This window comes from Haliotis cracherodii, unplaced genomic scaffold, assembly GCF_022045235.1.
Source record: "Haliotis cracherodii isolate W230 unplaced genomic scaffold, xgHalCrac1.p SCAF_14, whole genome shotgun sequence".
NCBI lineage: Eukaryota > Metazoa > Mollusca > Gastropoda > Lepetellida > Haliotidae > Haliotis > Haliotis cracherodii.
Window position 1 is genome coordinate 4,604,721 of NW_027266269.1, and position 13,328 is coordinate 4,618,048.

General features: G+C 42.9%; 2 protein-coding genes across 2 annotated transcripts; both read left to right on the forward strand.

Moving 5' to 3' along the window:
- Window positions 1–6,305: 6,305 nt before the first annotated feature.
- LOC139461359 (uncharacterized) lies at window positions 6,306–7,236 on the forward strand. Its single transcript, XM_071242970.1, has 2 exons — window positions 6,306–6,737; window positions 6,772–7,236. Exons 1-2 carry the CDS (start codon window positions 6,306–6,308, stop codon window positions 7,234–7,236), a joined length of 897 nt encoding a protein of 298 aa, XP_071099071.1.
- A 413-nt stretch (window positions 7,237–7,649) lies between these two features.
- LOC139461361 (uncharacterized) lies at window positions 7,650–11,472 on the forward strand. Its single transcript, XM_071242971.1, has 3 exons — window positions 7,650–7,682; window positions 9,437–9,592; window positions 10,813–11,472. Exons 1-3 carry the CDS (start codon window positions 7,650–7,652, stop codon window positions 11,470–11,472), a joined length of 849 nt encoding a protein of 282 aa, XP_071099072.1.
- Window positions 11,473–13,328: the final 1,856 nt, after the last annotated feature.

Sequence of the window (13,328 nt, forward strand, 5' to 3'; positions counted from 1 at the left end):
ATGAAGAATGGTTAGCTAAAGTTTCTCCTAATTTATTGGCTATAGCAGTTTTATCAGTTAGCAATGTGTCACCCTCTTTAAGATGGTGAACACTAGATTTGGAGCCTTTACCTTTTATGCGTTGCACCATATTCCAAACCTTAGATATTGGTGTTCTTGAATTTATTTTAGTAACATAATTACGCCAAGATTGTCGTTTATTTTGTTTGAACGTACGACGTGCTTTAGCATTCAAAATTTTAAATTTATTTAAATTATGGACAGTTGGGTGAAGGCGGAAATACTTCTCGGCCTTTTTCCTGGCTTTCCTAGCTTGCTTACAATCGGTGGTAAACCATGGTTTACGTATATGTGGATTTGTAGAGGACTTTGGTATACATTCGTCAGCAATTTCATGTAACATGTCAGAAAACACTTGAATAGGATCATCAACAGCACTGAAAACCTCAGGTTTTAGTTTATGTGAACATAATGTCTGAAATAGAGACCAGTTAGCCTTTGAAAATTTCCATCTCGTTGAAGGTGGAATATCAGATGGAGTTATTGCTTGAATAATAGTAGGGAAATGGTCACTTCCACAAAGATCATTGTGGACTGACCATTGAAATTCGTTGAGCAGGTTAGAATCGGTCAGAGATAAATCAAGAGAAGAATACGTTCCAGTAGCAGGATGGAGATAAGTGTTGGAGTCATCAATAAAAATGCACAGATCATTATTAGAGATGAAATCCTCAAGTATTTTACCTTTAGTGTTAGTTCCACCCCATAGTGGGTTGTGGCCATTTAGATCGCCCATGATTACACAGGGTTTAGGTAGTTCATCATAGAGAGTTTGAAGATCTGACATCCTGAGAGCTGACGAAGTTGGTACGTACAGTGAACACAGAGTGAAAGCAACGTGTAAAGTAATTCGAACTGCAACGGCCTGGAGAGTAGTGTTAAGTGTAACAGGGCTGTGGATAACATTATGCCTCACAAGTATTGAAGAACCACCAGTGGCCCTAGCACCCGGAGGTGAAAAATAATGACATGGATTAAACTGACGTAAGTCAAAATGATCTGTCTGTTTCAGATAAGTCTCCTGCAGACAAAAGGCAGCTGGTTTCAAATCCTGCACTAAAAGCTGAAATTCATTAAAATTTGCCCTAAGTCCTCTACAATTCCATTGTATAATACTATCAGAAGAAACTATTTCTTCGGTGGATTAACCGGGGATCTACCCCTCACCTTCCTAGAGGGCGACAAGCTATGCGTCCGATGATGGCCATATTCAGACACATCCATGTCCTCTAAGGATCCAAACTTGTTATAAAGTTTGACTGGATTTTCAGACCCTTTTGGGGCTCTGCCACTATGATAAGAATCTGCTCGAGATTTTATCTTAGTTTTTACGATTTGTTTGACATGTGTGTCAGATTGAGTTATTGAAGCTGTCTGAGTTTGTGGTTGCTTCTGAACACAAGTTGCTTCTGACTGAATTCGAGAGGTGCATGGAAGTGATTCAACAGTTTGAGTGTACTGGTCAGGTGAAAAAATCTGAGGCGACTCTGTTTTCACCCACGTTAAATCTGTTTGACAGGTTATTGATGATGTGGTTACTGTTAAACTGGTTAAGCTAGTGTTTTTTTCTGAAGGTGTCCTGGTGATGGAAGCATAAGTTTCCTTAGGTTCTGATGTCTGAACAAGTTTTTTGGCATCAGCAAAACTGATGTTTCTAGTAAATTATATTTTGTTGATTTCAACTTGTTGTTTCCAAACTGGGCAATCTTTAGAAAAAGATGAGTGACTTCCTGCGCAGTTGGTGCATTTCTTAAAGGTACTTTCACAATCTTCTGTTGTATGTGTTGTTTCACTACAGTGAGCACACGTGACAGACAATGTGCAAGTGTTGACACCATGGCCGTATTTCTGGCATTTGAAGCACCTGAGATGGTTTGGAATATATATTTCAACATTTATATTGCAGTAACCTGCCTTGATTGACTTTGGAACACTTGGTGATGAAAACGAAAATAGGTAAGTGTTTGTTTGAAAAGTTTCTTTGTTTCTACGAGCTGTAAATCTTTTAACATCAATGACACCTTGTTCTTTCATTTCAGTGATGATCTCTATCTCAGACATGTCAGCAAATAACTTATCCCTGTCTCTCACAATTCCTTTGCTGGTATTAAGGGTTCTGTGTGCAGAGACTATGATCGGGATCCCGACAAGCAATTTAGTTGATAACAGGTTGGTTGACTGCTGTTTTCTCAGGCATTCTATAAGAAGAGAACCTGAACGTAATCGTTTGATGTTTTTAACATCACCTGCTATACCCTGTATACCCTTTGACACTGCAAATGGGTTAAGTCTAAGTGGACTCTTGTCATCGGTTTCAATCACTAAGAATCGTGGCCAGTATTCAGTCGATTTGGATGATCGTTCGTTATCATTTTCAAGTGGACGCTTGGTTTTTTTGGAAGGGGTTTCGTAATCCATGTTGAGGTTTGTAGTATTTCGTCATCTGAGCTCCCCACCCACCATGGAGTGTCATAAAGACGATGCTAATAACAAGTGGAACTCCAACTTGCAGTACCAAGGATACACGGATGATATACTCAAGCAGAAAAATTAAAAGTTTAACCTTTCCACCAGATTGGCCCATGAGCCACCGCCTTCTGGGCATAAGACTCTAGGCAAATTACATAGTTGAAAGTAGACATTTCAGATTCAACTAACATAACATTTGGCCAAGACAAATAAAAAAATCATAACAACATTTGGACGAGTATTTTAGATGGTGTAACAAACTGGTGCAACATGATATTGATGCACAGGGCTCGGCATGACCAGCCGATTGATAGGACCGGGCCCATCCTACCACCCGCCTAGGCGAAGTAAGGGTCGAAGTGGTGTATTGGGCAAAGGAACGCTATTCCTGGAACCAGTGCCCTCAACCACCAGACTCCCGTCCTCCGCCGACACAGGGACGCAACCCACGGCAAACAGGTTGCCCATTTTAGTCGCCTCATACGACCAGCAATGGGAGGCTGTGGAAATATTCTGCCCCGGTTCCACACGGGGGAAGAGCTATTAGCGCTACCCAGCACGAGGAGGTTGCTCTTCACGAGTGCCTGGACACCTTGGGGTAGCAAAGACAAGAGAGCGACTAAAAGCTAGATATTTTTGGTATCGCAGCTCCCAAGATGTTCGAGAGTACATTGCTACCTGCAGACAGTGTTCTTGTAACAAAAAGCCACTGACACATGTCAGAGCCAAAATGGAATGCTTTCATGCAGGAGCCCAGATGGAGAGAGTACACTTGGATTTCGTGGGCCCACTACCAAAGAGTCAAAAGGGAAACGAGTATATCCTCATGATGGTGGATCAGTTCACAAAGTGGGTCGAATGCATTCCCTTGCCATGTCAGAAGGCGGAAGAGACGGCTAGGGCAGCGGTTAATGAGTTTTTTGGAAGGTTCGGTTTTCCATTCCAGATCCACACGGATCAAGGAAGAAATTTTGAAAGCAAACTGTTTCGGGCTATCTGTGAGTTACTTCAAGTAACCAAGTCGAGGACTACCCCATATCGACCATCCTCCAACGGTCAGGTGGAGAGGTACAACAGAACGCTCATGCAAATGGTACGATGTCACATCGGGAAGTCCCAATCCTCATGGGATGAGTACTTGTCACAGCTAGCCAGTGCCATCCGGTCTTCAGTTAACCGACATAAGGGCTTCACGGCCAACCGACTGATGTTAGGGCGAGAAATCAACATTCCTGCTGATTTGATGTTTGGGAAACCCACAGAGGAGGAAGAATCAGCGCTCTCCGAGTATGTCAGGGACCTCAAATATGCTATGCAGGAAGCTCATGATCTAGCAAGGAGTCGGCTGAAAACTGCGGTGTTGAAAATGAAAAAGGACTATGATCTCAAGACCCTTACACGAACCTTCGAGGAAGGTGATGCCGTCTACATCCTGAACTCTGCGACCGTGTTGGGAAAATGCAAGAAACTGTGCCCAGTGTGGAAGGGGCCTTACTTGATAGTGAGGAAGCGGATCGCCAATTTGTTTGTGGTCCAGGGTCCTCAAAAGGAAATGACGGTACATCATGATCGTATTAAGCCCTGTAGAGACAGGGACTTGCCCATCTGGCTCCAGAGAAGTAAACCGGATAGGCCGGTGGATGACTTGGGGCTAGACTGGCTCTATGAGGAGCCGAGTCCAGAGTCACCCGAAAGAGAGCTGTTCTGTGTGTGTCGGAGGCCAGATGACGGGTCCTTCATGATAGGGTGCGATAAGTGCGACGGGTGGTTTCATGGGGCCTGTGTCGGAGTGAAACCGGAAGAGCCTGAAACCATGGAACACTATGAGTGCCCACCCTGCAGGGTGGGGTAAAACGTAATTTGCTTAACCTGTAGGTAGATAGGTTAAGTAAACAAGATGCTTTCTCTTGCAGGCAGTTTTTCAACGCAAATCGGACAAGCAGTAAAACGACTACACACCAAAAAGAGTGAGTGAGTGAGTGAGTTAAAGTTTAACGTCACATCGGCAATATTTCAGCCATATCGTGACGAAACAAAATTTGACATTAACAATATATTTTAAACTGTATAAAATTCTACCAACGAAGGGCAGTAGAATAACTAGAATATCACAGATTTTCATAAAACTAGTCAGAGAGCATGTAAAAATATATTAACAGGTGACAATACAACATAAAAACGGGCTATAGATCGCCAACAACTGAGGGTAGATCACCACGCAAGGGTCCATGGGGACTTACAGTACTTTTGCTACCTGCATGGACCCCAGCAGGATTTACACCATCCCTTCAGTGGTTGGCGATTATTGTCAATTTAGCCGAATTAAAAGAACATATATTCTGCGATTAAAAACATGGTTATAATACATATACTGTGAGTGACGGGGACTTACGTACCATCTCCTGGGGACAATCATTTTACACTACTTCAACCCCCTTCCGAGGTACAGCCACTGACAATCTTAGTTATCCAATTTATTCAACCAGTATTAAAAGATCATTTATTAATTACAAAACACATTTATCAAAATTTATGTACAAGTTCTATTTCTTTTAAAAAGTTAATTATTAAATGAGACGAAACATTATTAAAAAGATCCATTATTGAAGTTGCACTGAAATATTTATCCCTTGTGATGGAAAAATCAATACAGTCAAGCAGGACATGCTTGACCGTGATTCTCTCATCACAAGGGATACAAAACGGGGGATCTTCACCTTTTAGTAAATATTCATGAGTATATCTGCTGTGGCCAATACGACATCGTCGCATAATGACCTCTTCAAATCTGGACTGACAACCCAAGTAGGTATAACCGATATTTGGTTTGATTGCATGTAATTTATTGATACCTACTTGGGTGTCCCACTTCTTCTGCATTAGATTCCGGATGTAAGATCTAATGACGGGTTTATAATGGGACACACCAAAAAGAGAAGCCATGTCAAGCAGTGAGAGCGAGGACCCAGGCCTCGAGCCATATTACGAAGGAAAGGTCAATGTGACCATTAAGGACATCTTCCACCATGGAGCGCCGGTGCCTGAAAGGTACATTACCAGGACGGTGCTGGTGGAACGGGAAAAGTCACCAATGGACCGGGCCGAGTCACCGGTGGGCCGGGCCAAGTCACTGGAGGGCCCTCTGGTTGATTTCTCCCGGCCACCCCAAATGATACCCCGGGGGAGAGGGGTAACCATGACGGATGTCGAAAAGGTGGGGAGAATCGCCCGGAAGAGAGGCCGGACGAGCTCCTCAAATGAGTCGTGGGACGAAGGAAGCCGGGGCGGAGCGAGAAAGAAGGCATTACAGGTCTGGTGTCCTGCGGGAGCGGAGGGCGGGGAGCGCCAAGTGACAGGGGGATGGTCGCCCTCAAGGCAGTCACCCACGGCAGGAACCAGAGTTCCAAGTGCCCGTACAGCCCAGGAACTCTGCAACTTCCTCCTCCCAACGTCGGCCAGGCGCCTCTGGAGTTACCCCGCGTTCCCGTGGGGTGACCAGGGACCGCTGTTCAGCGTGTCCGGTGCCAGGCTGCGGAGTCAGATCAAGAAAGCTCAAGCAGCATGTGCAGATGGCCCACTTGCCCCTGTACTTTACGGGGAGTGGGAAGCTGACCAGGGAAGAGGCCCAGGATAGAGTCCGGGACCTACGTCACCTAGCGTCGCTCCTTGTCGGTCCCGGGGCCACCCTAGAAGACCTTCAAGTGCGTGCGGACCGCGGTCGCCGGGTCCCCGAGGAGTGTAAGGTAACCCCCGAGGCTGCGGAGGACTTGCGAGCCATGTGCCATCATCAAAAGTGGTCAGTGCCCAGAGAGTTCAAATTGCGGCCGGTGAACTCACTGGCCTGCCTCGCCCACTGGCGTGTCCTGGTGGCACTCCTGTCGGAGCTGGAGGGCCCCAGGAGAAATGAGTTCAGAACCATGTTGGAGCCGGTGGGCAAAAGGGGTCGGCAGGAAACCCTGCGCTTCCAGGGCCGGGAAGAGGGGAGACGGGACAAGAGTCCAAAGGCAGCGGGCCGGCTCGTCACCTGGTCTGCCAGCTCGGAGGTGGAGGCCACCTCGGATGAAGAACAGGGCCTAGAGGCCATTGATGTCCATTTTCACTTGGACCGGACTGGGAGGGACCTGCTGGGGCAGCGGCGGGGCCTCTCGGTCGATGATCTCCTGGACCACCCTAGAGCCAAAAAGGGCGTCCAGAAGCCGGTCCAGCTGGTGGGGGGGGGGAGTCACTGTCTTCTGTGACCAGGCCACGTACCCCAGCCGGGTCGACAATGACCCCAAGTGGAAGGTCGCCGTGGGAGTCCACCCTCAACACGCAGGGGACTTTGACCACCAACAATTGGGACAACTGGTGGACCTGTTAACGTCCTCCCCAAACGTCAGAGCCCTGGGAGAGGTAGGGCTAGACAGGACGACCCCATCGCACACTTGGGCCCGCCAGGAAGAGGTGCTGAGGAAGGTCATCACCATCCCCACGGACGACCAAATCCTAATGCTGCACCTGAGGGGGAGTAAGGGTGACCCCTACGGATCAGATGTGCAGGGGTTGGCCCTCAGGCTAGTTAAAGAGACGTTACCACCCACCCGGGTGGTTCATCTCCATAGCTTCACGGGGAGAGCCAGTGATGTGACACAAGAAACAAGAACATACAGGCGTGGAGTTCTGTCCAGGACAGAGGGCAAGGGATCTTGGTTGGAGGACCCCCATTGAGAATAGAAACTTGGAAGATGTCCAGGGATCTTGGTTGGAGGACTCCCATTGAGAATAGCAACTTGGGAAGCGTCCAAGATTTGCGAGAAGTAATCCAGGTCGGAAAATTAAGGCTGAAATTTGAGATCTCAGAAGTGGTTACTAGTCCCGAAGAGCTTTGGGACTACGAGGTGGATATCTCTATAGAAGATGAAACGTCATAACCTCTGAAAATCCCGGTGGTCTACCAGGGCAGAATATAGGGTCCTACCCCGCCGCAGGTCCCAGAAGACGTCAGGTTCCTGTAAATAGGGGGGAGTGTGGTGGTCGGCCATGTCCGCCACTACTGCCGAAGATAACCGAGAGCCGCAGCCCGTGCCCGGGAAGCAGCAGGACCCGAAAATCCTCCCAGCCAATCAGCTAGCCGGGAGCCCATGAGGGAAACAGTCGAGTTCAAAGCCAGCAAAGTAAGTAGACGTCTTTCAGACCATTCTCTTATCTTTGTTAATATAACTAACTCACCACAGTGTCAACTGGTGCCACTAGTGCTATGATCGTCGGCATAGCACCGACATGAGTTAACACTATACTTGAATGCTTTTGATTTACTCAAAACTTTGATCAAAATTATGTTGCATTTCGTTGTTTAGTAATCAAAAACTTTAACAAGATGTTAAAAGACAATTAATATTCTATCTTGAATAGTTCCGAAAATATTTTTGAGCATTTTAGTTCGTTTTAGTTTCGTTTCTGAAATCACACAATATGAATCGCAGACTGTCATAGCAGACCTTTTGAATACAGAATGTCCATGCCTCGCAAAAACAAAAGAATTACATACTTTTTTAATCAGAATAGAAAAAAAGCACAAAGCATTGTTATTCATTTCAGTTCTGTATTCTGATCTGTTACAATTTTATATGATGATGTTCCAGTACATAATACAAAATAAGACATTTTTGAAGAATGCAATTATAAGTTTCGTTTCTGAAATCACACAATATGAATTGCAGACTGTCATAGCAGACCTTTTGAATACAGAATGTCCATGCCTCGCAAAAACAAAAGAATTACATACTTTTTTAATCAGAATAGAAAAAAAGCACAAAGCATTGTTATTCATTTCAATTCTGTATTCTGATCTGTTACAATTTTATATGATGATGTTCCAGTACATAATACAAAATAAGACATTTTTGAAGAATGCAATTATCCCCCCTACTTTTTCAAAATCACTCCTATTTTCAATTCTGGGTGTACTGGCCGGTCTGAGAACCTGCCCGAGCTACTTGGAAATATACCTCTGTCATAAAGAATTCGTTAACTATGCCATGTGGGCCAGGAGATTTGCTTGTTTTGATCAATTTCAAACTTGCATTAATTTGCATTGGAACTATATCCTCACGCGTTGTATAATATTATTCATTTTCTGTCAGGCATATCGTCTGTTGACAATATTAATTCAGTGAAAATTGTCGCTCATTATAATCAGTATTTATCAGCTGTTGTCCATTATCCTGTTAATTGCCCAATCATTAACTCTTATATATATATATGGATTTATATAACTTATTATAACTGCATTATATGCCGGGGGGATATAGCGATCAGCCAGTCGGTCTGTCTGTCCGTCCGACTGTCCGTCTGTCCGTCCGTAATCATTTTCTTTCCGGGGCAGAATTCGAAAAGCATTCAGTGTATTTGATCGAAACTTGGCAAAACTATCAGGCACATACTGAAGTGGTGCCTTTTGATATTTTGGGATTTTGCATATTTTTATTTTTTATGGAATGAAGTTGGACATAGACTCAATTGGGGATGGGGTTCGATTCCAGGCAGAATTCGAAAACCATACAGTGTATTTGATCGAAACGTGACAAGGCTATCAGGCACATACTGAAGTGGTGTCTTTTGATATTTTTTTTTTTTTAACGAATTTATTTTTTTTACAATTTTTATGGAATGAAGTTGGACCTAGACGCAATTGGGGAACGGGTTCATTTCCGGGCCAGAATTTGAAACCCATTCAGTGGGTAAACAATGTATGCTTCTTAAAGAACATTCAACTGTTGACTCATTACATACAGAATTACAAACAGCTGCCGGGGGAATATGTCATCTTTCTGATAACTCTTGTTTTAATTACAATAAGTCAAACCTTGTTGCTCATGATGCCTTCTATTTTGAAACCATGCCAATCTTTATTGAAATACCATTTTAGGCAGACACCATCCATCACAGTGGGATTAAAGTGGAAATCAACACAACGAAAATCGTCCCAAGAAAGCTTGATTTTAAAGCTTCAACAGGAGACATCGTCAAAGAAATTAAGACTTCACAAGTGAAGGATATTGAAGAAATTCAAACGCAAGCCATCGTAAGTTAGTCAACTGTCTAACAGTTACACCAAGAGATCTATCACCTTTTCTAAATTAAATGGGATTATACTAAAGTTTTATTGATATCTTCTCATGCCATTATCGCTAGATCTTTTGAAAAAGACCATACTTTCAGAACTTGTATTAATCAGCCTGACCTGTGACCAAGATTGGTAATTAAGTAATATGTACCTATTGTAATATTACCAAAAACACAAATACTTTTGGATAAAATAATTGTGTTTTTCATAGAACTCACTTTGAGTTGAATGATACACAAAATAATAATTTCAAGGTTGTAATCCATAAAAATGTGGTCATACTGTTTCTTACTATCAAACCGATATTAACGTATGCTGGTAGCCAAATAATAATTGCATCTGGTAGATATTTTCAAATTTTGCACATGATGTATCGACAAAGACCGTAAGACTAGGCAATTTTTAAGACGCTCCTATTTCTTCACAAAATGTGATCTTTTAATCTGTAAAGTCAGAAGTAAGTAAGTAAAGTCAGTCTGTTTAAGTCAAACATTTATTACACAAGAACTCTTGTCACTGTCCTACAATCTGGATCAAGAACCACTGTGTTTGATCAGAAATGCCTTTTACACACATTTCCTTAATTGAATACTCGCAACATTGCCTTTATTCACATAAATGTCTTGACCTTTGTCTGTTATATTTCATTTAAACATGTGTTTTTCAGGAACATATGAAAATTCATTGATAAACAATCCAATTGCTTAACCTAAAACAGGTCTTCATACATCCTACAATCCATATTGAAGTAAAGTAGAATGTAACAAATGAATTGTATACATGCCAACTTAGATGTCTAAATAGGATACATATGATTGAAGTTTATATTGGTCAATTCATTAGAAATATAAATTTAGTTATTTTACTGCATGGTTCCCCTGAAATCAAAGAAGGAATTTGATCTGAATCATTATTGTATGTGAAGTAAACACATAACTTTCATAAAAAACAGAAGTTCTCTGCAAATACCATCACCAGCAGGCGTATAGTAGGGTTAAAGTTAACTTAATGCTGCCCACCCTGGATAGAAACCTTTGTATTTAACATTTGATTATACATTTCACCTGTCAACAGAAACTGAATGAAAATACTGTGAACGGACACCATAGAACAGTTTTGACTGCTCAATGATTTCCGAGTATATTGTCTTTTCTTAATCTACTTTAAAATATTTTCAGGTAAACATCACAGCAAAAGTGATAGAGACTATTGAAGAAATTCAAGAAGTCCTTGTGTGGAACAAGAAAATACCTGTGAAAACTGTAAAAGTTGGAGATCAAAGTGGAGCTATAAACCTGAAGCTGTGGAGTGACAATATAGAGCAAATTGCATTCGGGATGACATACAAGTTCACCTCCCTTGGCGTCAGGGAATATATGGGTAGGAAATACCTAACAACGACGCCAACATCGTCCTGGGTGGTTGTGGACGACATACCAAACATCAACGTGGCAGATGTTGGAGTGAAGGAGAATGTGGTAGTGAGAGGTGAGGTATCTTTAGTGACTGTCACCTTATCCAAAGCTTGTCTATCCTGCCGCAAAACAGTAACTGCCACAGACACAGGCAGTCCATTCATAAAGTGCCCGGAATGTAAAATGAAGATGAAGAAAGACAGAATGATAGACAACATGTTATGTAAACTATCTGTAGAGGGTAATTCCTCAAAGTATTTGGTTCCTTCAGCAGTCATCACAGAGTTTCTGTGCAGCACACAGAAACAGGAGATTCAGGGAAATGCGGACGAAATTGAAAACCATCTACTGACATGCGGAGAAATTAAGATGGAGATCCCGCAAAATACGAGTCGTGCTGTGTCAATGAAACTTGTGGACTAAATTAAGACTTTGAACATAAGAAACCTGAGCTGTCAGTGTAGGGGGAGAGGATCCCCATGTACAGGAGCGACATCAGTGAGGTTCTCCCTGAGTAGGTAGCAGTCACTGTCAGTGTAGGGGGAGAGGATCCCCATGTACATAAGGGACATCAGTGACATTTTGTCATGCATTTATCCTTGCATGTTCATTAAAATAAAGTTTTTGTTTCAGATGTTAAAAATATGTCTTTGTTCTTTATCGCTGCACTCAACAATGTTCCCGCTACATGACAGCGGTTTCTAAATAATGGAATTTCGAACACAGAATCCAGTGATTGGCATCATTAGCATTGAGGATACATATAAGCAATTGGTACACAATGACATGCATGAACAAAGTCAGACATCAAGTATCACCACCCCCTTACTCAGTGCTCGCCAAAAACAAGCATAGTGTCAGTTGTAATATAATTATGAAAGATCCATGAGTCGATAGGAAATTTATTAGGGAGTATAACCATATAATGCTTTTTCAGTCACAAGTCAATGAGTGAGTGAGTGAGTGAGTTAATATTTAACGTCACATCGGCAATATTTCAGCCATATCGTGACGAGAAGTACATTAATAATACAGAAATGTATACACTATAAAAAGCTGTCAACGAAGGACAGTACAATAACTAGAATATCACAGAATATATTTAAAACTAGTTGAGAATATATAAAAGACATAAGTATCAGAGAACACAATATAAAAATGGGCTAGAGATCGCCAGCAACTGAAGGTAGATCACCATGCTAGGGTCCATGGGGACTTACAGTACCTTTGCTTCCTGCATGGACCCCGGCAGGATTTATATCATCCCTTCAGTCACTGGCGACAGTGTACCAGTTAAGCCCACACAATAGCTGGGTCGACGATCCTGGTAAGTCGGACAATCAATCGATAATCAATGTTCTTTGGAATTCCTCTGCAGAGTTGCTTGAAGACGAATTGCAGCGAATCCGGCCCCAAACGATGCAGAAATCACACAGTATAATTTAGTTACAACTCACATGTTATTTCCAAACACATGAGTGGTTTGAAAATCCCGCGCCGAGCCCGTATTACCACACTGACATGTCAGTGTAACCTGGGCTCGACGCACGTGGTTGGCTGTGTATACTAACACAGCCACGTGCGCCGATCGACAATCAGCGATTTTCGCTAACAATTCTCAATGACAGCTGCTCCGGGTGTGCGGAGCAGATGACGGGTGCAACTTAGAGACAAGGTGCGACAATATTGCACCTCAAAATCGTTTGAAATGAAGCTAAAAACTACTTATGTCACGTTTTTCAATCCAAGATGGCGGATGTGAAAAAATGACTGATGCGACGACCTGTTGCGTTCGTCGGACTTTTATTCCCGTTTTACGGATTTGTTCGCAGCGCCATTATAGTGAGAACTCATGTCGGTGCTATGCCGACGATCATAGCACTAGTGGCACCAGTTGACACTATGGTGAGTCAGTTATATTATCAAAGATAAGAGAAGGGTCTGAAAGACGTCTACTTACTTTGAATGCTTGAAACTCGACTGTCTCCCTCATGGGCTCCCGGCTAGCTGATTGGCTGGGAGGATTTCCGGGTCCTGCTGCTTCCCGGGCACGGGCTGCGGCTCTCGGTTATCTTCGGCAGTAGTGGCGGACATGGCCGACCACCACAATATTATTGAAACTGACGCCTATAAATGAAGTACCACATATAACTGTATGATTTTTAAAGATAACCTGATGAAAGTTTAGAGATCAATGCAGTTTTATATTCTGATCTATTACCAGAGGAGATCTAATGTTTCTTCATATTTCAAGCAAAATGATACATTATTGAAATGTT